At 36.5% G+C, this 27,589-nt stretch overlaps 1 protein-coding gene across 1 annotated transcript in view; it reads left to right on the top strand.

The window, feature by feature from the left end:
- The window catches only part of thsd7ba (thrombospondin, type I, domain containing 7Ba), a 183,736-nt gene that overhangs the window by 44,722 nt on the left and 111,425 nt on the right, over positions 1-27,589 (top strand). Inside the window, exons 2-5 of the mRNA XM_028436484.1 lie at positions 1,626-2,481; positions 5,672-5,920; positions 7,868-8,037; positions 17,688-17,846. Coding sequence (XP_028292285.1) covers positions 1,626-2,481; positions 5,672-5,920; positions 7,868-8,037; positions 17,688-17,846 — 1,434 coding nt within the window. The remainder of the gene's footprint in view (positions 1-1,625; positions 2,482-5,671; positions 5,921-7,867; positions 8,038-17,687; positions 17,847-27,589) is intronic.

The following is a 27,589-nucleotide window of genomic DNA, read 5'->3' as shown; positions in this document are numbered from 1 at the left end:
CAACTTAGCTTTATTTATATAGTGCAAATTACAACCAAGTCATCTCAATGTGCTTAACAAAATATGAAGTTCATGGTAAGAAAAAGAACCCAACAAGTGTGACGTGTGTGTAAAGTCTCAAATACATTGGATCTATTTATCTTTCCTAAAACGTGTTGAAGTTAGTATTTTAATTCTACATCCTCGCTCAAAGCATTAAAACGTTAATACTATCAGTTGGTAAAGTCATGTTTTACACTACGGCCTAATTAAACAATGAAAACCTGCATACAGTGACAGCATTGCTGACAGTCAGCGTGGCTTTTACTTCCCCTTTGCCACTTGTCACAGTTTTTTGTAGTTTTTTTTTACATCCCGGCTCTAACAGGCCTCTGAGGCATCGGCCTAATCAGCTGTCAGAAGTTGTGAGAGGGAAAATTTTATTAGGCGCGAGGTTGTCAGCTGACCTTTTGAATCCAAGGGCCCATTGTCAGTTCCTAAACCATTTCTTAGACATTTTGCATTTTACACACAGAATATCTAATATACTGTATATAGAAAGTATTTCTGCTCAAAGACACTGGTGGGATTCCTTTAAGACAGTATGTGGTTGAAAGAACTAGCATTTCAGCTACTAATAGCTAATTGAAATAAACATTAAGGTCATTATCGTGTCTTACAGACAGATTCAACCCCATATAAAAAATAAATATAAGGCAATTCAGTAAGTTAAGTGATTATCATTGTGACTTTGGAGGCAAAAGGTGTTTTAAAAATAAAATAAAAGTAACTACTTACTAACACTGAGATTACAAAGGCGTAGAAAAACTCTCGTAAATTCAGGAATATTAGAAATATAAAGAACCATTTATTGGAATTAACAGGAAATTGGTTAGTAACTTAAATTATATTTGATATTGATATTTTAGATCATGCTAAAACATTTTCTCAACTATATTTAACATTGTTTTTAGGCAAGGAAAAGCAAATGTATTTGTACTGTAGTGCATTTCATACTAAGGCCATTCAATGTGCTTTACATGATTAAAAAACAGTTTAAAAAAACTAATAAAAACATTAAAATCAGCAGTAAAAACAAGGATGAACATTTCCGGTAATTACCATGGAAAGTTTCCATAGTTCAATTGTTGTGTTTTTATATTGTATTGTAATACTGTATATATATATTATAACATCTATGTTTGGAGGTAATACAGTTTATATTGTGTTTCAGTTAATTCACATATATAATTCCCATTAAAAGTTTAGAATTTTTAATATTCTAAAAACAATTAGAGCTTATGTTCCTGTGGAAATTTAGTCAACATTTTTGTCCTCTTTGCCACCGTTACTAACATACATGTATTGGGATAAAACGCAGCATGCAGAGGAATTGGATGCACACTGAGGGAGAAAGAAAGAAAGCTGCCTTTTGTTCTTCCATATTGATGTCTGCCACTGGTTTGATTACTTTCTGGTCCTTTGTTCCCTTTTTCCCTCAGTTCATGAATAAAGCAATCACACAGGTTAAGTGATTGGCCTGAAATTGTGCTTGATTGCAAGTCCTCAGGTATCAGCAATTTGAATCATAAACCTCTACTTTTTAATGAAACTGTTTTCACGGTGTGTCTTTCTTTTGGTTGCAGGCCACTGGGGCCAATGTGTCGGGGAGGACTGCGGTTCTAGCGGAGTTCAGACGAGGACGATATGGTGCGTCCACGAGGAGGGATGGACCACTCACCATTCCCACTGTCAACACGCGGACAAGCCGGGAAGCCAGAGGCCGTGCTTCAAGGTGTGCAACTGGCACCAGAATCTGTTCGAGTGGGACGTGTCGGAGTGGAGCGACTGCGTGCTCGTCCCGTTTTATTCCAACGAACTCAAGCTGAGGACAAGCGAGTGTGTCACGGCACAGCACGGCGTCCAGAGGCGCCGAGTTCTCTGCGTGCGAACTGCAAACCGCACCACGGTCACGTCAAGGATATGTGAGTTTTTTTCCCAGAAACCACCTGTGGAGCAGGCTTGCCTCATCCCCTGTCCTCAGGACTGCGTGCTTTCAGACTTCACCTCCTGGTCTAGTTGCAGTAAAACCTGCGGTGCTGGTCTGCAACACAGGACGCGGCACGTTCTGACCACGCAGATGTACGGAGGAATGCATTGCCCCAACCTAACAGAAACCAGGACTTGTTCTAACCCAGTAGACTGTCCTACTGGGGAGGACAAACACCAGTACAGCCTTAAAGTGGGAGCTTGGAGTGAATGCAGAATGCCTCATCATAAAGACGTCCTGTTAAGTGGAAGAACCACCGTGGACTTTAGCATCAGCGCTAATGAGAGCAACACTGTCATATCTCACACACATCATCAAAACCAGCATCACCGTCACCTGCAGCATCACAACAACTCACACTATTATTACCCCATGTCATGGGAACTGGAAGTCGGGTACCAGACACGACAAGTTCGCTGCACACGAAGTGACGGCAAGAACGCAATGCTGAGGTAAGAGCGTCAAAATAGGCTTTAAAAAAACAAGTTCTTCCACCTAAACAATAGGTTCGATTCTCAAAAAGATTGCTGGAACTAGTAGTTAGCGTAGGATGACCAGATGTTATAACTCAAAACAGATTTTTAGAAGAGACTATTTGCATATGTTTTTAATTGTAATGAAAAAAGGTCACATGAACTACATTTCTTATTCCTTCCTTTTGGATGAAATGTATTATTGCAACAAATGAACCAAACTCAAAGTGGCCATCAGTCAAAGAAAAAAAGCAACGCTTTAAGTCAACGTAAAATAGTTTTGAACAATAATAAAAAAAAAGTTGCTTTTCTTTTTGACATGTTGAAAGAAAGCGTCAGAGGAAGAGAACGAGTTGTATTGTTAATGCCATCAACCAATCAGCATTGAGTTGCAAATGTGTGGAAGACTTTTGAGCTTTTTAATTGGTTTATTTTGCAAGCGCTACTATGGCAACTGCTCACAGTCCACAGAGATTCCTTTTCTAAGCAAAATTCACTGCTGCATTCAAGCCATTTCTTAATAAACGTCACAAATGGGACAAATCAATGGTGAGGAAGACAGTGATTGTCTTGACACCAATTTTGTTGTAGTTTGTTTCCAGTGATCTCTCCTCACTACGCGAGACATATCAGTGTGAATATTCAGCATTGTTTCACCACAACTTTAAGTCTCTGAAAACACGATTCAAGCCCGACTGATACGGGATCTTTAGGGTCGACACAGACATTGGGTTTTTAAAAAAAGATCCCTGATGTATTTGCTAGTAACCGATATATCGTCCAATATATGAAAAAGAATATTGATATACACAGGATATATAATGTACATGAACACAAAGTCTTATAATACCTTAAATATGATACAAGACAAAGAAGCAGAACACAACTAAAAGTAAAAATGTTTGCATAAAGTTTATTTAAGTTTTATACATAATGCTGATATAACGCTGTCATTACAATGAATAAGATGTCATGAAGGCAGTGATTAAGTGTCGTTTGTTAAATTGTGACACCTTTCACTAAATTATGACACCTTTGGAGCTATGTTGGCATTTTTTGGGTTAGTTGGGTTAGGGTTTAGGTTAGGGGTTACAGTAATGAACACTTAATGACAGCCTTCATGACACCTTAATCATGCTAACGACAGGTGTCATGTCATAACAATGACAGTGTAATGTCAGCCTTTATGTATAAAATTCAAGTAAAGTCTTACCATCATTATTAGTAGGACTGTTAACTATAAAAAAAAAGAAAAGTCAAACTGGTGCAAACTATTTCCTGAATACAACGTAGAAAAAATATGTGAAGTTGCTCAAATTGCAAACAATACACATGGATAACTCAAAAAGATCAAAATGTTACTGTAAACTATAAATGGGTGACCGTGGCTCAGGTGGTGGAGGGATCGTCTTCTGATGGAGAAGTTGGGGGCTTGATCTCAGTCTATACCTGTCTATGTGTCAAAGTGGCCAAGACACTGAACCCTAAGTTACTTCCAATGGTTGACTCGCGCCGTGCATGGCAGCTCAGTCCCATTGGTGTGTGATTGAGCTGATATAGTGAAGCTTTGGGACTACCTCGGTGGTTAAAAAGCACTAAACAAGCCAAGTCCATTCACCATGAAGCAGAAAAGACAGCACGCAGCCACAGAATCTCAACACGGCAAAAAAGTTAATACATCAGTTACATATTAAACTGTGGACCTATTTACCAATGTTGATTAATCAGTGAAGGCCTGATTATTCTTTTGCACCAATTAATCAGTCGAGCTCTGCTCTACATCCCACAATGCAATGTGCTAAACCTCTCCGAGAAAGTCAATAAACTGAGCATTTACAGTGGAGATGAAAACAGAATTTTGAGCGGCAATTTCCACCTTTTACATCTCTTTTCTGAGTATTTATTGATCCGTGAGGCCTACACTAGGTCTTTATTTGATACACATAAATAAAAGAATCCTCCTTGTGGTCCCAGTGGGACATTGTTCTTCTGTGGCGGAGTGGTGGGTTAGTTAATGCAGCAGTTCATCAGCAATTTCAATAATATGTGAGACTTTGTTTGTTTGACCTTCTAATTCTGGTGTTTGAAGTAACCTTGCCATAGGATAGATTTTTCTGCACATAACACACCAGAAGGACTAAAAGACATTAAATCTTCGGCGTTCTTTCAAGGACAAAGCTGGATGTTTATTACACTGACCGTACGTCACTCCTCTATATAAGTGTAAAGTGACACTATTAGCTGTGTGTTGGAATCAATCTTAGACTGCATCAGAAAGCACCTTTTATTGATATTCTGTCAGGGTGAAAGACTGTTATAGTTTTACACTGCTGCTCACAAATCCGCAGACAGCACTGGAATTAATCACATGTTGAATTGAATTTCACGCTACCTTTGTATCGGGTGAAAGATTTGTTTGTCTCAGTTTGACTGAAGGGTCTGAACGCTGAGTATCTTGTTACGCGTATGATATTCACACACGGTTTACAATCCTTGATGGTTCACTGACTTTATGGCTCAGACAAGAGGGCAGGTGTGTGTCACCCCAAGGGGTTGCGACACCCACACTTTCATAAAAACAAACATTCATTGTTAAAAATGTATTGGTCCAGTTAGATTGATTAAATGGCGATCAAGCCAATCACAGCTAGCCCCAAAAAGAGGCAAAATGCAGGTGGAAAGGAAACAAGTATTATTTAATAAACAAAAGTTAGCTTATTTGGAGGAAAAGGGGAAAAAAATGGTTACAGAATCAACAAAATTTGGATAAAAGTGTCAAAAAGAACTTGCGAAAATTAACAAAAATGAGGAAAAAGGGGGCATGAGGGGAATGTATCCTGTTCTGGGAAGAATAGGAGCCTTCACTATCTTCCACATGCCTCATTCGGCTTTTCCTTCAGCTTAATCACAAAGACTAAAAACGGGCTAATTATGTTTCCTGGACTAAACGAACAAAGGTTTTTTTTACGCCGTTTGGTTTGACAATTACGGCTGTTTCATTTGACAGATGTTTTGCTGAGTCGTGAGTCCGTTTGGTCTGACAAATGACAGATTTTCACGTTATATCTCATCGTTTGGGTACAAGAGCATTTGATGAAGGAGTTCCACAGAATGTTTTCTAAAAGCTTTTCTGATGCTTCATCAGTAACAAAGTCTCTCTAATCTGCAGCCTCTGCACCAAAGAAGCCCCTCCCCTGACATTCCAGTCGTGTGTGATGTCCAGAAACTGTCAAACATCTGATTGGTCATCGTGGAGTCCGTGCTCCAAGACATGCCGCTCCATCGACTTGTCTCCTGGTTACCGCATACGGTCACGGATCATGACGCAGATTCCAGTCCGTGGGGGCAAACAGTGCCCTGCCCTTGAAGAAAAGCAAGCATGCAACATCATGGGAGATTTGCTTCTGAAGTGCCCCAGGTATTCCTAACTCAGAATCATCATCTATCTTTAAGATCACTGCAAAACGACAAGCAGTGCTTCAGTATAATGACCAAAAAGTTTCATCAGATTATTACTACTTTGTGATATCCACAGTTATATCCAGTACTGTAGGGGTTCAAATGCCCCGTCAACCTGACATGGACAGAGGGAGGATAAGATGGGCTTTATCCAACAGAAAAGACACCAAACAAACAATTGTTCTGATATTTACTTCTTCTAGTGTTTTAATATTTACAAAATCTAGAGGATTTACATGATTAATGAAAACTCATTGTTTGAATTAAGCTTTGAAGATTATTACAGGCTGTTCTGCCCAAATATCGCTCAGCAGTCTCCGTTTTTGATAAATATTTGTTTTTGAAATTTAGCAACAAAATATTGGACCTTGTTCCCTTATGCACATAGTACAGAATAGTGTTGTACCCAAGACCAAACTATCCAAGACCAAGACTTGCCCGAGACCAGAATGCACCGAAACCAAGAGTTTTGGGAGTCGAGATCAAGACCTTAAAAATCTATTTTAAAAACCATGATCAGGTTGAACAATTAAAGAGCATTCTCTAATTCATTTTAGTTTTCTTTTAAATACATATGACAGAGAAAAACAAGGAGTCTCCAACCCTTTTAAAGCACAACATGCAACAATCTCGAATCTGTTCAACCTAGTATGTTAAGTCCAAAAATAGTTTTAAGTCAAATTACAACATTAACTAATCAGGAAGGGTTACAAGTGCTACAAAAATAAACATAGTATGTATTTCAACGCCACTTATAAGTATAGAATTATTGTAAATATTTGAAAATCAGATGTTATTTGTCATGTGAATGAGGCCTACCTAATGTAAGTCTTAAGAAGTGTTTCAGAAAAGGAAAAGGACTTATGGCCGAGTTTTTGCAATTATGCCACTGGAAAAGATTTCCAAGAAGGCAGAATGATCAGTGAGCTAAAGCGAAACGTTTGAAACCAAAGGAACAGTTACAAGTGCTTCTCCCTATTACCACATTAATGAAGTTTAAGAACAGCAGATCAGTGCTGGTCTCGACTGGCATTGATAGAAAATCTAGAGTCCGGCTAGGCCGAGACCAAGACAAGACTGAAAAACTTTGCCTTCAAGTCCGAGATAAGACCAAGAAGACCTTCTAAATGTGGTCTCAAGTAAATCTGTGTACCCTTCGTTCTTTGGTTACTCCGTTTTAAAACCAAATCAAAATAACAAATAAAGGGTATGGTTATTTTGTTTTACTGACTTAAAACCAAAACAGAAATACAGAAAAATAAAACAGAGAAGCAGTGTTCTTCTGTTGTAATTTGTGTGATTTTTGGATATTTACGGGAAAACTAGGACAAGAGCTTCATGTTTTAATCTCACCACACAGAGGGGACCCACAGACGGCGGTGGACTTTAACTCACTGACAAAAAAAGGAGCAATGCATAAGTCACATTAATGATGACCTAGTGAATAGAAAGTTATTATTACATAAATAAAAAAGGATGTTACGTAAAACATGCCCATGGTATGTGATTAAAGGAACCAGAGGTGGTGTAATGAATCTACTGGTGCTCCTCGTTTCTTGTCATCAAATTTCGTGTGTGTGTTGACAGCTGCCGTTAGTGGCTAGCGGTATTATAAAGTGCAAAAAATAAACATTTTTACTGCCCTCAAAAAAGCTGTAATTGTTTTTGCAAATATGTCAAATCATAGACGTTCTAACATATATTGTTCCTCGCACAGGACTCACAGTCAATAGTCAGTCACCAGTTTTTTTGGATACTATTTGGACCTTAACACTGTTTAGTAAAGTTGGCAGATATTCACAGATTCTAACTTCCAGCATCAATAACGAAATGTCAACACAAATTACGCCTCTTTCTATGTTTCAGTAAACCAAACGTATCACATTCTAACTATGTCCCCCATCAGGTATGCGTGGAGAACCACGGATTGGGGCGATTGTCGCGTCCTCCCCCTGCTAAGCCAACAAGACAAACGTCTAATCAACATCAGTATCCTGTGTGGAGGAGGGATCCAGACCAGGAAGACCTACTGTGTTCAGGTCCCTGACGACCTCGTACCACACCACAGGAGGGAGGGTAAGGAATCAGTTGTTTTTCTTCCAGCTGAGCCACAGTTTGGTGCCAGACTTACACAATGAGTGGTCCGTGATCATAGTCACTCATGGAGTTTTAGTCATAAACGTAGAGTAAGTGCTGCTAAATTGACTGCTATACCCAGCCTTATATTCACAGGTGTTATTTACCTCTACTTAATGACAGCAAAAGCTTTGAACAACAAGGAGTCACTGTTCTGCACGTAAAACAGCTTGTTTTACCTTTAAGGTTATAATGAGTTTTATTTCAAGACCTGCATTCTTATTTATTAGTGACGTATTGTTACAGGGAAATGAATGAGTGAAGGAACAGTGACATACACATCTGAAACACTCCCACACTTAAAGCTTTTATCTTGTGTTTTTTGATATTTTACCTGCTGCTTTGTCTGTATTGATGGATTTTGTTGTTTACCTTCAATGTGCGTTTTGATGTTGCTCAAATTGCCTCGAGTGGCCCTTGAGGGACAAATAACGGGATCGACTTGAATTGTAAAGACCTTAAAGAGAACACAGCGTCATGGCCACAGTTTTATTCACTGGTATACATACTGCTGATTGTTTCATTTGTACTAAGTATTATTGATTATTATTTTTCCCTATTTTGTTTTAAGGCTGAATAATGTGTGTAACCAGTGATATGGAGTACTTATTGATTAGAATACTGCTGCTATGATGCTCCCATTGAAAACAAAAAGCAGCCCCACTCTGACATCAATTAATGTGTGTGATTCGGGCTTACGAAAATAACAGAATGTAAACCTGAATTTCCTTTCAGGGATTAAAAAAGTAATTCAAATTAAAAAAAAAAAAAAAGGAAATATAAAAATAGTGCAGTGTTATACCTTGGTGAGGGGGAAAGAAACATGGGAGAGGGATTCAGGGTAGGGCAGTAGACTATTTTTTAGCTCAGAGTGCAATGTGACGTTACAGTTGTGTATATTGTGCATATTGTGTTGTGGGGTGTAATCAGTTAACCCAGTCAGGTGACAAATGTGGAGATGTTCTCCTTGAAATAATTCCACATTGTGTTTTTCAAACATTATTAGGAACATAAATGTGAGCATAAACTGCCTAGTTAATGGATTCAATCAAATTGATCAGAGATACCTTTAAGGCTGTGGTCTTGGACACGTCTTTGTATCAAACATTACTAATACAAACATAGTGTTCCATAGTATTCCCTCTCCCTGCCATAATAATAATAATGCATCAATTTTATATAGCGCTTTATCATATACACTCAAAGACGCTTTACAGAATTAAGGCATTATTCTTTCGCTCCACACTTAGTGGTGGTAAGCTACTGTTGTAGCCAAAGCTGCCCTGGGGCAGACTGACGGAGGCGAGGCTGCCATAGTGCGCCATCGGACCCTCCGACCACCACCAACACTCACTCACACACTACGTTCATACTAGGCAATGTAGGTGAAGTGTATTGAAGGACACAATGACATGTACCACTGCAGCGACTGCCACCCCACTGTGGCACCTGGAATTCTCAGTGGTCTCCCATCCAACTACTAACCAGGCCCAGACCTGCTTAGCTTCCAAGAGCTAACAGGATCGGGCAATGACAGGCTGGTATGGCCTTACATACCATGGCGCAACATTGTACTTTGCGAGCAAAAACTGCATTTGACCCCAATTATTTACAAGGTTTTACTTAATAAATCCCTATTAAGCTTTTGTGGCATACATCTTGGGATATTTGATAAGTTAATAATTACATAAAATTTGGAAAAAGACGATAAAAGATGTCAAACTCAGGGCACGACGGCCAAATCAGGCCCTTTGGAGCATCCCATTCGGGCCGGAAGAGAAAGTAAAATGAGTGAGAAAACATGAATAATTAAGTAACTGAAACTCAACAATATTAGCAGGTGCTCACAGTTTTCCTGGTACTTAACTGTAAGTTAAACAGTTAAAAAAAAAAATTATTATATAACATTTTCCCTAATTGAATAGAAATTGCTCACAAATCTAGGAAATGTACACTGAATATTCTGTTGGGACTGATATCTGTTGGGTATCTGTTGGGTGGATATTGTCCGTTTCTTACATATACGTACAAGTGCATACTAGGGCACAATAATATACAAATTACTCATTTTATTGCATAAAATTTGTAGCCCAAACTGCTCTGTATATGACTTTGACACCCCTGCCCTATGAAGTAGAGTTTATAAATGAGTTACAGCAATAAAGTGTGACCTTCAAATATTGAAACACGGTAGAATAATGTACTATACACAATAATAATAATAATAATAATAATAATAATAAGCAAACTGCTTTGCAGCCATGGATTTATGAGTCAAAATTAGAAACATTTAGTGGAAGCAGCAAACATTTGTTTATCAAAAAGCTACAGTATCTGTAGGTAACAGTAAAGCATAGTGGGGTAACATCCAATAACAGAAAGTTAAATTATTGATTAAAATATATACATTTACCTTTTTTTCCATCTAAATATAGAACCATTTATGCACACGTGTGTCATACACAGTGTCTCATTATTCCATTAAAAACTACTTGACAAAAAGAAAAACCTTGAGCCTTGCCAGAAGCTTCTGTGTGGCCAAGAAAAACAAAAAACAAAAAAAGAAGCTCAAAATAATAGGGTGAGTAACCGGAGCCCAGAATAGTCAATCAGCCGAGCTTCTTCACAGCAATCAATCAGTGCCTCAGTGTAAGTGCGTTCACAGGACGCTGTGAGAGCAGTAGATGAAGAGCTATATTAAAAAAAAAAAAAAAAGCAGCACTGATCACAAAAGATGGGCAGACACTAATGCTGTTCAACGATAATTATTCTGAGAAAGAGAAATCAAAGTGTGGGATTGATGAAAGATGATTACACTGCAGTACTTTTACAGATACTTTAAGAAAAGTTGCCCAGAAGCCTTGATGGATGCTGTCATGAGGAAAATTTGGAAAAAAAAAAAATGAACATTTTGACCATTACTTTTGATCAAGAGCAGCATTTTGTGTTTCTTATAAAGAATATCTAAAACGAAGATGAATATATATATAGACAGATATAGTCCGTCCCTATTTTTTAATCTGTATTTAAAATACATGTATGGCCTACAATTTTTTGTGATCATGGAAAGCAGATAGAAATACAGAATTTACTTCCTGAAATTGAAATAATACATTACAATGTTAAGAAGAAATGGAAATATACGCTCAAATTGCATGTTTTGGAACAATAGCACACACTTATACCACCATAAACGGTGAGAAAACAGATGGAAATGTTAAAGCTTAGGCAAATTATATGAATTTTTAATATACCAGTGTATTTGATTACACGACTTTCGCCGCGTTTCAGATCGGACCCTTTTCAATGTTGCACTTCTAAATAGGACTCGTGTTAGTTGCGGTGGAAATCATACGTGTAAATGGATACAAAGCTGTATGTGAGCATGTGTCTGTGTGCGCATGCTTCTGCTACAGGAGAACAACACTTACGGACACGGAGACATGGTTAGCTTAGCATGTCGGCAGTAACACACAAAAAAACAGAGCAAAGGATCGCAATTTGTAATTCCTGTCAGGTGGAAATAAGTCCTGGTGGAGCAGCAAACAAAACGCTATTGGGATGCTGTTGCAAACTTGTATTACTACTAGTATAAGTCAATCTACTGGAGTAATTCCTTTCTCAACCAGTAGAAAATGCTGTGAACACTTGATTATGCATGAAAAAAAATAAAATAAATACTGTTATATAGCGTGAAACCATTAGAATTTTGAAAAATACCATGATATACATTTTTGGTCACACCGCCCAGCCCTAGTATCTGGCTTGTGACCAGAACCAGGAGAGATTCTCTAATCACATAAATCCCTCATTTGTTAAAAAAAAAAAAAAAAAAAAAATATTTTTAACACAAATATATATATATATGAATTACAGAATCACCAGAGACACACCAAACACCCACACTTACTTTCAATCAATCCCAGTACCTATTTTACCTAAGTCTCACAGGTCATTTACAGCTGGATCCACTGTCTAATTAGTCTCAGTTCCACATCCTAATTAAGGACGCATGTTGCTGATAGTGCTAGTCATAACAATGACAGAGCCTCTGAGAAGAGACCTTGGCAAAAGCTATCGGTGTACGATGGTATCTGGCCTGCTTATGGCAATGTGACCAGAACTAGGAGAGATTACGTCATCACATATCACATGCAACTAGATTGTGTGCTTTGTTTATTCCACTATTGTGTATGATTTACTAAGTTGGTAACAAGTTGGTAACAAGCGCAAATGTCCTGGTCAAATGAGGGCAAATGTTGCAACTTGAAGGTAATTCACATCATTTTATAAATTCAGATTTATAAATTCAGATTTTGAACACCTGAAATAGATTTAGAAAGTCTAACAAAAATCTCTTATTTTTATTATTGTTGTGATTTATTTCGCTATCATGATATACTTCAAAAGTGAAAACTGGAAGTACCTCAAACTAAGAACTGGGAAGAGCAAATGTTGCCAAACAGACACATGAACCCTGCTCATTTTAACAGGCAAACAATACTGGAGACTGTCTCTGAGAGAGGCTGAAAGTCATGAAGTTAAAAGAAACAGCAGATGAAGTCAAGAAAAGATGGCAAGATAAACCAGAACCAGCATCTACTGGTTAGTTTTTTATAGTTGATGAATAAAAAAATATTTTGATATAGTTTTTTTAAATGTACATATACATATATATATATTTTTTTTCCTTCTTCTTTATACTTGCACTTTTGCACCACCAGAGTTGTCCTTTAATTTCGTTGTACATTGTGTATGATGATTCCATTCTTTTCTGGTTCAGGGGTCACAAACACGGTGCCCGCGGACACCAGACAGCCCATATGGACCACGTGAGGGGGCCCTCAGGAGCTCAAGTCACCAATGAGCTCCATCTAAAATCTGATTTACTTCCCAGGAAGATAAATACAGACACAGATGTAGTTAATACTGCGTGTGATGACGTTTTAGTATTAAATTATCATCTTTAAATCTTTATTTTCACTGAAACATTGTGACAAATATTGTGTGTTACAGATTTGGTGTGTGGTCAATTGTATGTTATATATAAAATCCATTTTTTAAAAACACATGGTAGATTTTTGTAAAATATGGCATGATTGTTACATTTTACATTACATTTGTAAGTAGCTAGTAAAATAGGAAGATGATCATTTTCTATGAAATGTAATGAAAATTAAACAAATACATACATTTGGAGAATAAAGTGTTGCATGCTGGAACTTAAATATTGAATACTGTTAATAAGTTACTACTGGCCTTCCTTATGATCTAACCCTCTAATGAACTGGTAGCCCTTTAAACTATACAGTAGCTATGAAGTAACTCACAGTTTCAGAAACGTTGGTGACCCCTGGTCTAGTTATTGTCACTTTAAAAAATATAGTATGACAAAAACTATTAGTCTACAAAAGTTGACCAAAGCTCCATCTGTGCAACGTGAACCTCACAAATCGTCAATAATGCAAAAATAATCCATTCATGATCATTTGTTGTTTAAACTAGAAGAAAAGGAGAAAATAAATGTGCTCACTGATGTTTTGACCCTCAGTTCTCCCAAAAATCTAATGAGCTCTCCTGACTGCGATGTCTTTTATTAATGCCAAGCGCGTTTCATCGAGTAGCTCCTAATTAGACATCGCTGCTGTGTTTTCATTACTCTTCTCTCACTGCTTCTCCAAAGGTGAACATAATGCAAAAGAGGAGGAAAAAACACTTTACCAACATGCCTTACTGTGGCATTTTACTGCATGCCTCTTACTACTGTCTCTATGCTTCTGGGACTAAAATGTGAAATAATACAACTATGAGAAAACATGAAGTATTAAGATTATAAATCATTGGAAGGAACAAGCTCACACGCATACTAAATATTACATTAATCTTTTTAATTGAGCATACTGGGGAGGTTTTAATGAGCGTCGCCGATGCTGCTCAGCTTTGGAAATCACACTGTTTCCTTTTCTCATTTCTAGAAACATTTGTTAAATGATATTAGAATTTTGCATCTTTCAAGTCGTCTCCAACGGTGTCTGTTTCAGTTCTTGGAAAAAAAATAAATAAATGAATGGCTGCCTGAGAGACTGTGGAGCTGTGACACGTATTACACAACGCTCCTGTGTGATGTCTATATCTGTAATGCAAAGCCCTCAAACACATGGAAACACTTTATCTGTGCGTTTAAGCTCGCGTCTCATTTCTATTAGGCAAATCTCCTTTTGGTGGGAAGACAAAAACGCGCAGTGGACGTTCAGTTAGTTCCTCAATAGACTCTGATTTAAATGTAAATTTACCTCTGAGTGATGTGTGAAAGTGCATGAAATTTGAATATTAGCAATGCCCAATTCTCAAAAAAACAAAACTGAGAGGGAGGGAGTCGGTTTCCATTATCAGTCGCTGTGTTGTTTGTGATTTTCCAATCTTGTCAGCTGTATTTTTGCAGGAAATTGTTTTTGTTTTTTTTTTAAACTGTGTTTTAAACAAGCACCGTTTCTGTTGAAACTCTACTTAAACCTTCAGTTGAATCCCCAACCTTTTATTTTTCTGACAATATTTAAGCTTTTCAACTTGACGTTATATGAAACTAACCCATCTTTAGGCAATAAAACACATGCGCTCAGATCAATCCAAACACATTTAAACTAAGGGTACGAGTGCCATGAATCTGGTGATACAATTCATGATTTGCATGTCCCGATAATAAGCAATACGATATACATTGCGATATCAAAAATTACACATTTCACCTTTACAAGTACAAAATAGTATGAAATACATTTTTTTTTTTTATTTAAACTTGCGAGAACAAGTAAATGGTAATATAGCTGGGTTGTTTGTGATCTTTTAATATCGCCAGCTGTATTTTTGTTTTTTAACCTATAGCACTTTTCTATTGAACCTGTATCTATTCCCTCTGTTGAATCCCCAACCTTTTATTTTGAATACAATATTTAAGCATTTCCACTTGTTAAAGCTGTAATTGCATCGCACCACAATTCTTTTATCAGTTTGACATTGAAATAAACTATTTGATGGTTCAAATCAAAGTAATACAGTTCCTATATTTGACATTAGCCCATTTTTAGGCTTTTAAAAACATGCACTCAGATCAATCCAAACACATTCTAACTAGGGGTGTAAGTGACATGAATCCGACGATACAATTCACAATTTGCACGTCACGATACAATATATTCCGATACTAAACAATACGATATACACTGCGACATATCGCAATATCAAGAATTGGAATGAAATATAGTTTATTTCATTCTTTTTAAACTTGCGAGAACAAGTAAAAGGTAACTAACTGTAACTCAGGTACAAATGTCAAAAAAACAAGTGACATGTTTATCAAACTGTCAAATTAAATTTTTCAAAAAAGTTGAACTTTTGCCCAGTATGTTTTATGAAAATAAAGTGTAAATAAACTTCCATGCTGAAATGCATTGAGGAGTCAAGTAGTTTAACAAGGTCTGATGTGGTTCACTGACACCTAGTTCACGTGCTATGCTAATGTTAGTGCAATTAAATAATAATACATTTATCTATAGAGCACTTTCAATCAAAGTGCTGTACATCAAATTCAAGATCACCCATTAAACATATAAAAACAATCATAATAATATTAAAGACGTACATAAAAACAGGAATTTTAGGACTCATACGTCACAGTGTACTAACAGTTTTTCAGCTTTGCCCTAAAAACATTATTGGACGGGGACGGCCTCATTTCAGCAGGTTTTTTTCTGCGAAAATATTTTGTCCTGTTAAAAAAATGACTTAAAAAAAATCAATTGACATTTTCTTGGATCCATACGATAATCACGCAGCAAAATATGGCAATAAATTGCAGAATTGATTTTTGTCTCACGCCCTTAATTCAAAGACATCCAATACATTACATCCAATCACACCTCTGACGACTTTACTACCCTGTTCCATGTGTCCGTCTTTGCCGTCCTCAAGGTCCTGGAGAGTGTAAATCTATCCATACTTTAATGTCTCCTTCCATCTAGTACAGGCATACATGATGGTTCTCTAATTTTGGCAGAGTAAAGGAGTCTGTCATGTGGTCTGACTCCCCTCAATACGAGAAGCCAAATATATTTCTAAAGCCTCGCTTTTCAAAGGCTGGTACGTCTCTTTCTGGTTAAAGGTCAATGCTTCACAGGTCTGATAACATCAGTGAGTAGTAGTAGTCTGAAAAAAACCCATTGCATCTGAACTTAACATCAAACTCTATTCAGTCACTTTAGCTCGCTAAATCAATGGTGTCAAACACATGGCCCGCAGGCCAGAACCGACACGCCAGATGTTAGATTACTGGATGAAATGTATCTTTGTTAAAAAAAATATACAAATAGGTGTTTATGTGTATATACTTACGTATGTGTATGTTTGGACATATAATTGTATAGTGGATTACATGAATTGTATAATTATATAGATATACCTCAATTAATTATGTCTCCTTTTATAGTGGAATTTGGTGTATATTATAAAAAGATTAATGTATAAAAATTAAGTACAGTAGTAGATATTACTCGTTTATACTTCCCTCCTACTTTTTTTAACATGTGCAGGATTTGTTTGATTTTATTATTATTATTATTATTATTTTCTCATTGTGGTAAATACACTGCTGTCAGGCTCAGGGGGTAGAGTGTCGTCTTCTGATCGAGAGGTTGGGGGTTCGATCCCAGTACCTGACTATGTGTCGACTGGGCACTACCACTGGGCACTCCCAGTGGTCGACTAGCGCCTTGCATGGCAGTCCTGTCCCATTGGTGTGTGAATGTGAGAGTGATTGGGTGAATGAGCTGATATGTAAAGAGCCTTGGGGACTGCTTCAGTGTGGAGATGAAGCGCTATATAAATCAAGTCCATTTACCATTTTAGTGAGAGTAGGGGTACAACACAATGTTTTTATTCTAAATAACAGTCTAATAAGACGGTTTTATAAAGCAATCTTAAAAAAAGGGTGTGAACCTTTTTGCTGGGGTCTTGGGTCGGGGACATTTCACTTTTAGCACAACTTAAAAACCTTAGCATCAAAGTTTCCTTTTAATTTCCCACCCTGACTTCCTTTCCCTTGTTTTCCTCCCCCCATTACTGCATTTTCTTTTTTTAATATCTTTCGCTCTAACAGAGTTTAGCTTAAAGCAATAAAATAAATGAATGTTTGTTTACTTTTTTGCAAGAATAAAATGTGCAAAGCTATACAAAAAAAATTTCAGTACAGAAAGTGTTCATCTTTGATAGCATAAGGAGAAAAGGTAAAAAAAAAGTTTCACTCAGACACGTCCTTTTTTTAATTCAACACTTGTACTGAAGGGCAGTGGGAATCAAACTAGATGATTATAAAAGCTGAACTCTTTCTGAAGGCAGTAAATGGTGGTAAATTAATCTTTTTTTTTTTTTTTTACTCCACACAGAGAAGATCCAGTGAGGTGATTGATTTTCGCCTCGTCTCCATTTGATTCATTTTCTACATATAATCTATCACACACTTCTGTGGAAACCGAAACATCAATCATGCTTTTAGGAGTTACTAGGCTCACCCTTTCTTTTCTTTTCTGTCTGTTTAGGGTCCAGGCCTGTGAGTTCCAGACTGTGTGATGCTGAAGATCAACCACTGGTAGTCCAGCTCTGCTCCGTCCCCTGCCAGCAGCACTGCTTGGTCTCTCCGTGGTCCCCCTGGGGGGCCTGTGAGCATGATAACTGTGACGAACCAGAGGGAAAGAAAGGTATGTCATTCATTTATGTTTTTATTATGTAGGAAGACTAAGAAATATATGTTTTTCTTCTTTTTCCATGTATAATAATATTTTATGTAAATCTCCTAAATCTATTATTTTCACAATTATTTTTGTTATATATATATTCTTAATTCCTTTTTGTATTGTTTATTTTCTTCTTATCTTTGGTTCTCTTCATTTAAAGTAATGTAGCACCCATAATTATCATGGGGTGGGAGGGAAGAGTGTTAATGTTACTAAGATGCATGTGTTATTAAAAATAAATATATTTAATATTAAAGATTGGAGGAACCAATGTTTATTTCCTCTCTAGTTTATTTTATATTGCGCTTTTAAAAAAAACCTCAGACACTTTACAATTAAAGTATAGATGACAAAAAGAAGAGATGTAATTAAAAAAAAAAAAAAAAAAAAACAGTTACATTTTAATATCCTTTGAGGCAGACATACACTTTAATTATTAGAATTTATTAGCACGGTTTACATGTGATTACTATTACAATTTTTAAAAACTTTTTTAATTTAAAGAAGCCTAAAAATAATTGTAATTTCCCTGCCTAGTTAAGAAAGCTGCTGTGTGGCTGAGTTTAGCTTGTGTAATTATAAGAACAGCTCAAATGAAATCCTATTTTATGTAAGCTTTATTATTATTATTAATAAAGAATGATTTAGGTGCTGCAGATGCAATAAAAATAACTTTGAACACATGCTAGTGAAAAGGAAATATGTTTGACATAGAGTGACATATAGCGCTTCATTAAAGAAGTGTTTTATTCATGTAACTCACATTGGTTTGATGAGGTTAAAGGCATCTGATGGTTGCCATGGTAGCGTAGACTTCCCGTTGTAAGGAGAAGCCGTGTGGCCCCCACTCCATCCAAAAAACAAAGTTCATGTTTTAAGCAACCTTTTTAATCTTTAAAGAACATCTTTGTTCCAAAATGCTTTTACAGTTCATAATTCTCAATAAGGAACTTAACACAGAAGTTGTGCTGGTCTGCTGGACATGGCAAGTGGAACTGGAGGTACAGGTAGCAGCTGCTGGTCTTTATCACTGATCACCTGGAGTGATTTCACCCAATCAGGGGCAGCCACTTGGTCAGTGGATGTCGACGCCCCCTTTCCTTAATCACCATACACAGACAAGCTCCACCTGGGGGGAAACATTACGAAAGAAAAACACATTATGTAAAACCTTGTGGTCATAACTTCCTTGTTATAATGAAGACATGGATGGATCAGGCGATTTGAACCAACATTCATATTCAATATTTTGTTCCTCAACATCATAAATATTTTAATTCAAATGATGTCGTTCCAGAAAGACAATCCTGGGTTAAATTTGCTGATGTGAAATGCCACACAGGTTAAAATAATATCACTGTGCTTTAAAAAAAAAATTAAAAAATAAACATGGGCAACGAGTGGCCCCAAAAGTAAATGCACAAAATGACAGCAAGAAAATAAACAAAATTGCTACAAAAACACAAATGAACAGAACAATACCCAAAAGAACGACACAAATAGGACAACATAATACACGAAAGGAGAAAAACAAATACACAAAAGGACACAAAAAGAGAAAAAAATGCACAATGGGACAACAACAATCCAAGAACAACAACAAAACAAATAAAAAAATACACAAAAACGACATTTAAAATTGCCAAAAAAATACACAAAAGAAGAACAAAAATACATCAGATAACAAAATACACAAAACATTTGATTTCAACCAGGATTGAAGCCCCCAACCCTTTGGTTAATGGACGACTCACTCAAACTTAGTATGAGTAGTACGTTAGTATGTGATTTCAAACACAGCCTGTTTGTATTTAATGGTTAAAAGTTATTAAAAATGACTCCAAAGGCATTTCTGACACAAATTAGGTTGTATTATTCAGCTAAAGAACACATTCATACTATATGATGGAGTGTCTATTGCTCTAGCCTATGTTGCACATAATTAACTAAAACAACATTTTAATATTTAAAGTGTTATTAGCTTGAATAATGTAGCACATGCTAAACACTTGATTGTTTTTTCTCCCCCTGAGAGAAATAAAAGCTTCCCCTGTGCTTCTTCAGCTGTAGCGTCCCTGTAGACAGTGATCTAACAACGTGAAATAGGATTCAGTATTGCAGCTGATGTTTGCACGAACACACCCGTGCTGAGCAAACATCAGCCTGTTAAGTTCAATCAGCCGCTGACGGTGGTTGTTGCCCTTCGGCTGAGATTTCTCACAAATGGTCGAACTGTGGAAATTACGATTACCTTCAAACTAAGTATTTTCTTCTTCTCACGGTCGGTTTAGGTTAGATCTGCTGACAGTCGCTAGTGTTTGATGCTGAGGAGAAATGGGGCATTTCGTTGGAGTCTGTCAGAGCTGGAGAGTGAGTCAGCATGTTTGGATCTTAGATTATTTGCTGACAAGCAGGGTTGGGGTCAATGAATAATTAATTACAATTATGATGTAATTATAATTGTTATTTTAACGGGAAAGATGTGATGCAGTTGTAATCGTAATTTAATTATAAATGAGTTCAGATAATAAGGGACTATATTGTAATTGCTATTATCATTATTATTATGATTATTCCAGTTTCCTCTAATTTGGCCGCCTGAGCATACCAAAAAACTCCCGAGAATTGGCAAGCACCTCAGGCCTGGTAAAATAATTTGGCGCAATGAAAAAAATCAGTAAAAAAATGCTTATAATAATTAATAATTCATTTTGTAATTGTAACTGGCATTGTCCAAAGGCCAGAATGGCCAGAAGGACAATGCCTCCCTATGTAATTGCTCTTTTTAATATTATTTATATTTATATTTATAATTCCAGTTTTCCTTTGATCGCTAAAAATTTGATTATTTGGTGCAATGAAAAAAAAAATGGTTCAAAAATGCTTATAATAATTAATAATTCATTTTGTAATTGTAATTGGCATGGAAATTCTATAAAAAAAATAAAAAAAACTTGTAATTTACCAATTAAATTTAATGCAAAACTGGGAAACCACGTTATAGTTCTATGGCTTACACACACGTAGTTAACAATTATTAAAATATGCTTCACATCAACTTTACCTGTCAGTTTTCTTAAGGATCAATACAGCATTACAAAAATAATTAAACATTAATAAATTTAAGGGTATACTGACAGAAAAAAGGCTCATACACCAGCACCAAAAACATTAAAAGCAATATTTCCATAGATTGGGAAGCCGAACAAGGTAACCAAGTGATGAAAAAGATATTAGATGAGATTATTTCTGCTGATAAATAAGAGGTAACAGGTGATAATGCAGAAAACATGGCAGATGTGCTACAAAGAGAATGAACCAGTGCAACACCAGGTTGAGCCCTGAGGCGTCCCTGAGGGTGAGAACAATGTCAACAGATCAGATGCTTCCTGTCTGCTTTGGAATGTTTGTGTGGAGTGTTGGACGCACGAGTGCCGCCTGTCTACTGCTACAGGTGAAACTGTATAACGTCTGACTGTTACACGCATGTGTGCACAGGTGAAAGTAACGGATTACAAGTACTTACGTTACTGTAATACAGTTGCTTTTATGGGTGCCGTGGCAAGATTTATGACCAAAAATAAACATGGGGGGTGAAAGTAACTAGTAACTTTTACTTTGAGTACTAATCGAGATACTTTTTACTTGTACTTGAGTAATTTATTTGACTTACTTGTACTTGTACTTGAGTACAATTTCAATCAAGTAACAGTACTTCTACTTGAGTAGGATACATTAGTACTCTTTACACATCTGCCAAAAACATACACAATTACATAAAAATACACAAACAACAGAAGTAAACAAAATAACACCAAAAACATACAAAAATACACAAATTGGCTGTAAAATCACACAAAACGACACAAATATATGAACTCCCCACCAAAAAAAAAATGCAAGAAACACAAAATAAAACCAAAAACACACAAAAATACACAAAACCACAAAATATGCACAAGAAAAAGATCAAAAACACACAAAATGACAGAAAAAATACACAAACTGCTTCCAAATAGTAACTAGTAACTTTTACTTTGAGTACTATTTACCGGTAATAGAGCTACTTTTTACTTGTACTTGTCTATTTTTATGTATGACATACTTGTACTTTAGTACAATATCAATAAAGTATCAGTACTTCTACTGGAGTAGGACATATCAGTACTGGCTGTGTTTCAGTCAGTGTGCTGTGCTAGCAACGGTGAAGCTATTAGTGTGTTAGCGCTACGCTAAAAGGGCAGAATGACCTGGTCCCTAACGGCGTAAATGTGCATGAAAGCCCCCCTGGGTCAGAGTGAAGTGTGGATTTGTTCAGGTCAGTGCCCACACTCTCAAACATTGGTTCTCAATGAAACGAGTCGACTCCATCATTAATATATATATGACCAGGGAGTAAAAAGCAGCCTCTGCTGTTTGGTACAGGGCTCTCCTGTGGCACGCTGTTATTTGATGACATCCATAAAGACTGAGATCACAAGAGAGGAGTAAGAAACAGACACAAAGTCAGAGTTGGCAATAATAATGTAAGAAAAAATCAATTCAGGAATATATTGTAATATTTCACAGCACGATTATTGTATCGATCCAAAAAATGTCCAAATAAATTTTTTATTCACTTTTTTTCATGCAAAAAAACCCCCAATAATAATAATAATTGCACTAACTTATACGTAGCACATAAACAACCAGTCACTAGGTGGCAGTGAACCACATCAGACCTTGTTAAACTACCTCAATGCATTTTAGTTCGGAAGTTTACAGAATTGTAATTTGACAGTTTGATAAACAAACCACTTGTTTTTTACATTTGTACTTGAATTAAGATTAGTTACCTATGGCAACCATACGTCCGGATTTACCCAAACATGTCCTCATTTAACACAGTTTCGAGTCTTCAGACGTCTTAACGGGACCGTCCGGCCGGATTTTATAAATAGATGACAATGTCCGGGTTTCCCGGGGACCCAGAACGCATCTCGGAGAACAAGTTAATTTAAAATCCACTAATATCTGCTCTATTAGAGAAATTCCACCAGTTTCTGAAAGATAATGAGTTGTTCTTTACAGTCAATATGGTTATACATAACAAATACAGTGGATTTATTTAAACAATGTCAGCAGGAAACTCCTCCTGGATCATAAAACCTCAATTAAGGTTCAGAAAAACTTACAGGAAGTTAAGGTAACAGTTATTGATTGAAGTGTATATTTAATGATTATTTAATGTTCTGTAAGCCTTGAGGTTTTTTTTTGTTATAATTTTAGTTTCTAGTAGGAGATGTTTCTCACTTTTTTAATGATGGAGAGATTTTAAGAAGGAATATGACATTTTTTTAAGGACAGATTGTTGTAATCATAATAAAGGTGACTTGAGTCACCACTTGTTATAAAGAGAGAAATAGATTTTTAAACCTTGTGGACAATAACAACTTATTTACATTCACTTGTTCTTGCAAGTAAAAAAAAAAAAAATGAAATAGATTGTATTTCATAATATTTTGTTGGGATGTCCCGATACAACTTTTTCACTTCTGATATGATACCGATGTTGCAGCCTTGAGTATTGGCCGATACCGATGCGATATCAGCACGAATCATACATAGTTATGTCATTTATTTTGTAGTGTGGAATGTGAGAAAAGGCTTGATCAAGTGATGTCACTCAAACAGAGAACAATAGTCAACAATTCAAGTTCACCAGTTATTTTTTTGCTGTCAGTATATGGTGGGAACAACTGAGGCTGGGGACAAAAACAACAAAAACTTATCAGAGTGCTTATCTCGGAGATTTTAGATGCAGCCCAATAAAATCCGATATTCGTTTTCTGGCGGATATCGGACCGATATCCGATATCAATATCGGAACGGGACACCCCGACCATTTTGTACTTGTAAAAGTGAAATTTGTAATTCTTGATACTGTGATCAAGATATATCGCGATATATTGTATCATGACATATCGTATCGACAGATTGATGGCAATGCACACCTCTAGTTGGCTAGAGCTCAATCACAGATGATCCAGGCCATCATTGTGATTTACTGTATCTACAGTAATAACCTAATTCTGCAGAAAACCCTCTCTTATTTTCTTTCCTCGTTTATTTCTCTTTACATCTAAATAAAATGATATAATCTGCTAATATATGTAAAGGTACAATCATCCACCCAACCCGCTTCGCTTACTGGAAAGTTATCAATTTCAAATTGCTGGTGGCTCTTTTCTATGTTGGTTATATCATATATTGTTTCTATACAGGAAATTGAATTGAACATGAGATGTTACTGGAAGGAGTTTTAGTAATGTCTCTGCGATGATTCACAGAGCTGGAGGGAGGTTTATTTTTCATCAACTGTGTAATGAAACTCACTTTTCGGCCCTTGTTTCCCTGAAATAAACCTGGTGTGACCAACGAAACCTTTCAATTATTAATATCCACGGGGGCATGCCCAGCCAAATAGTTTTTTGTGGTCTAGATGTGAGCAGCAGTAAGTGCTCTGGGCAACGCTACAATCGATCCACGGTCTCTTTGCTCTTTGGAGCACACACTCAGGCAGCATCAGTCTCCTGAACTGGCACCTCGCACCAATGGATGGTGGAAGGATGTAATTTGCCGCGTGCGCGTCGAGGGGTTTGACAGTTCCACCTGTGGAAAGGAGAAATGTGAGAATCTTTCCAGTGAGTGTCAGGACTGCAGCGACATTTTTCAAAGCGATGACGTTTGTGCTCAAGAGTTGAAGACATCTACCAAGGAAAGCGCAGAGGCTTAGAGACACCATTTAATCCTACAACTTTATTTCTATACCAACATTTTTTCTGTCTCCTCACAAAAAAAAAACATGGATTGAATCATGAGGTTTGAAACTTCTTCAGAAAAATAGACTTTTTTTACATCTTAACATTTGAGGATCAATTGTTTTAATTCCGCCAAATGAGGAACAATTAGATAGCCACGCGACTGATCAATGATTAAGAGTTGTCAATACGCGATGGTTCCATTTTCTAATCGCTTCCTAATTAATCATTTGTATTTGTAATAGAGCCCGACCGATTTAGGATTTTTGATGCTGATGCCGATATTTGGGAGCTTAAAAAGCTGATGAATCGGTTGATAACCGATAAATCAGCCATTATATGAAAGAAGAACATTGATATACACACGATACAGGAAGAAAAATCTCAGCAATGTCAATGAGTCTTTTCTAGCTTTAAAAAGGTTCAACTGCAGCCACTGGGTGTTTGCAAAAAGGTTAAAAATCAATGCTGAAGCAAACATTGAAAAGATCACGATAAAGAAATTTTGAAATAATAAAAAATGCATCATGTTAGTAAACTTTAAACATAAGGGACTAAACTAGGTTTTAACTAACAATGTAGCTGCTTTCAAAACAAAACTCTAGTGTATGCCTTATTGATCAATGAATCGGACATCATTTACTCCAAAAAGAAAGGAACATTTTTGAAATTGTCATTAGCATAGAAGCATTTTTACTTCATTCCAATATCATGAGAAATACTTGAATAAATAACGTCAATCAAATCACTGTCCTCTGTCTAGCAAAGAAAAACAAACAATTGTTGTAAAGATGAAGTCAAAACCCTTTTTGACCTTTGAGTTTCCTTTCTTCTTGGAGTAAATGAGATAAAATTAATTGATTGATGAGGCCATACACTATGATTTTATCTAATAAAAAAGTATCTTGTGTAATAGCTTTAATATTGAGAATTTCCCTTGCCATGGAAATAAGTAATCAGTTAACTTGTTGTAGTAAAATGTTTATAATGACAATATGAGTTTTTTTTTTTACTTGGTAAACTACAGCAAATTACCCAAACCCCAGGCCTGTAATTTTTATTTTAAATCCATCCAACCATCCATCAGTTCCTCCATTTTCCATACCCACTTATCCACAGTAGTGTCACAGAAAGCTGGATCCAATCCCAGTTGACTCAGGGGCAAGGTGGGCGTCCACCCCGGACAGGCTGCCAGTCCATCGCAGAGCCAAAAACTCACAGACAGATAATCACTGGAGCGCACAGCTACGTATTTTGCATACAAATGGCAGTGTAACCTGGCGGTTAACTTGCCAAGCTGGAACACGGACAAACTCTGAGAACATATTCACACCATTCCAAAGTGCGTGGCGTTTGAGTAAAGTTGGAGGATTACAAACACTTTTTGGAAATATGATACAGCTGATAGAATAGTGTCTTATCTTGCTGTAATACATCAGCATCAGCATGAGCCTTGGACGCGCTTCCTTTTCGACAACTGGGTGAAGTGTTACAATAAGATAATATTGTGGTAAATGAGACGTATTACACTGACAATGTGAGAGACGTGTGTTCCTTAAAGAACCAAGACTTTCTTCCCTTCAATAATATTTGCTATAATCAAATCAGATCCAGTGTTGTTTAGGGTCTGGTTTATAGGCAAATGGGTCAGATTCTACAATCTCATTTAGCAGATACTTTTGTCTAAAGTGAGAATTTAGACTCCAAGAAAATCCCTGAGTAAGTTCAGCAAGTGCTTCAAGTTCCTTTGGCCACAGGTGCTGCCATCAAGTACTAGAATATGTTTTCTAAGATAATGAAACCAAAACTAACCACAAGGAGCAATTCAACATGGAAATCAATATTGTCAGTGCTAAATATTCACTAAGAGTTGGTCACGGACCATCTGACTCATTCTAGCCTTAAGGACAAAGAAGAGAAGGGTCAGATCAAGTTTTCCCTGAACAGTTGAGTCTTCAGACGTTGTCTCTTAAAAGTAGAAAGGGACTCTGTGGATCGAACGGAGGTAATTTATTCCACCATTTGGGAACAACAGAAAAGAAGAGCCTAGCAAGAGATTTAGAGCCACGCTGGGCTGGGAGAACCAGACGTCTAGATAGATAGATAGCAAGATAGATAGATAGATAGATAGCAAGATAGATAGATAGATAGATAGCAAGATAGATAGATAGATAGATAGATAGATAGATAGATAGATAGATAGATAGATAGATAGATAGATAGATAGCAAGATAGATAGATAGATAAATAGATAGATAGCAAGATAGATAGATAGATAGATAGATAGCAAGATAGATAGATAGATAGCAAGATAGATAGATAGCAAGATAGATAGATAGATAGATAAATAGATAGATAGCAAGATAGATAGATAGATAGATAGATAGATAGATAGCAAGATAGATAGCAAGATAGATAGATAGATAGATAGATAGATAGATAGATAGATAGATAGATAGATAGATAGAAAGAACTAAGCTGATTTTAGTTCAAATGGTAAATTAAATACATCAGTGTCCAGAGCTCAGTGTTTGTCATCGACGAGTTAAAAACCAGTTCAAAATAATCTATTTAATCTACTACTTTTTATTTGCTCCCCAAATTTAAACCACACATTAATTCTCATCATTTGATTTCTTCTTAAAGCTTTCTTAGAGACGACTTGACTTGGAAGTTTAGCTTAAAGACATTTCACCTTTCATCACAAGACATCATCCATTCTGGAACTTAGGATGGAAATAAGATGAAATGCTAATGATTGGTGTGTCCATTAGTGTGTATCGACCCTTCCAAAAAAACAAGATTGAATGAAAAGTTCTGAAACTGGCTGTTGATTAGCTTTGATGTTGAAGTCCATTGACCAACATTACAGACTGTATAAAGGAGCAGATCTGTTCACACTCCCTT

Source organism: Gouania willdenowi, chromosome 21, assembly GCF_900634775.1.
Source record: "Gouania willdenowi chromosome 21, fGouWil2.1, whole genome shotgun sequence".
Lineage (NCBI taxonomy): Eukaryota > Metazoa > Chordata > Actinopteri > Blenniiformes > Gobiesocidae > Gouania > Gouania willdenowi.
Note: the sequence above shows the minus strand (reverse complement) of the source record. Positions and strands in the feature narration are given on the sequence as shown.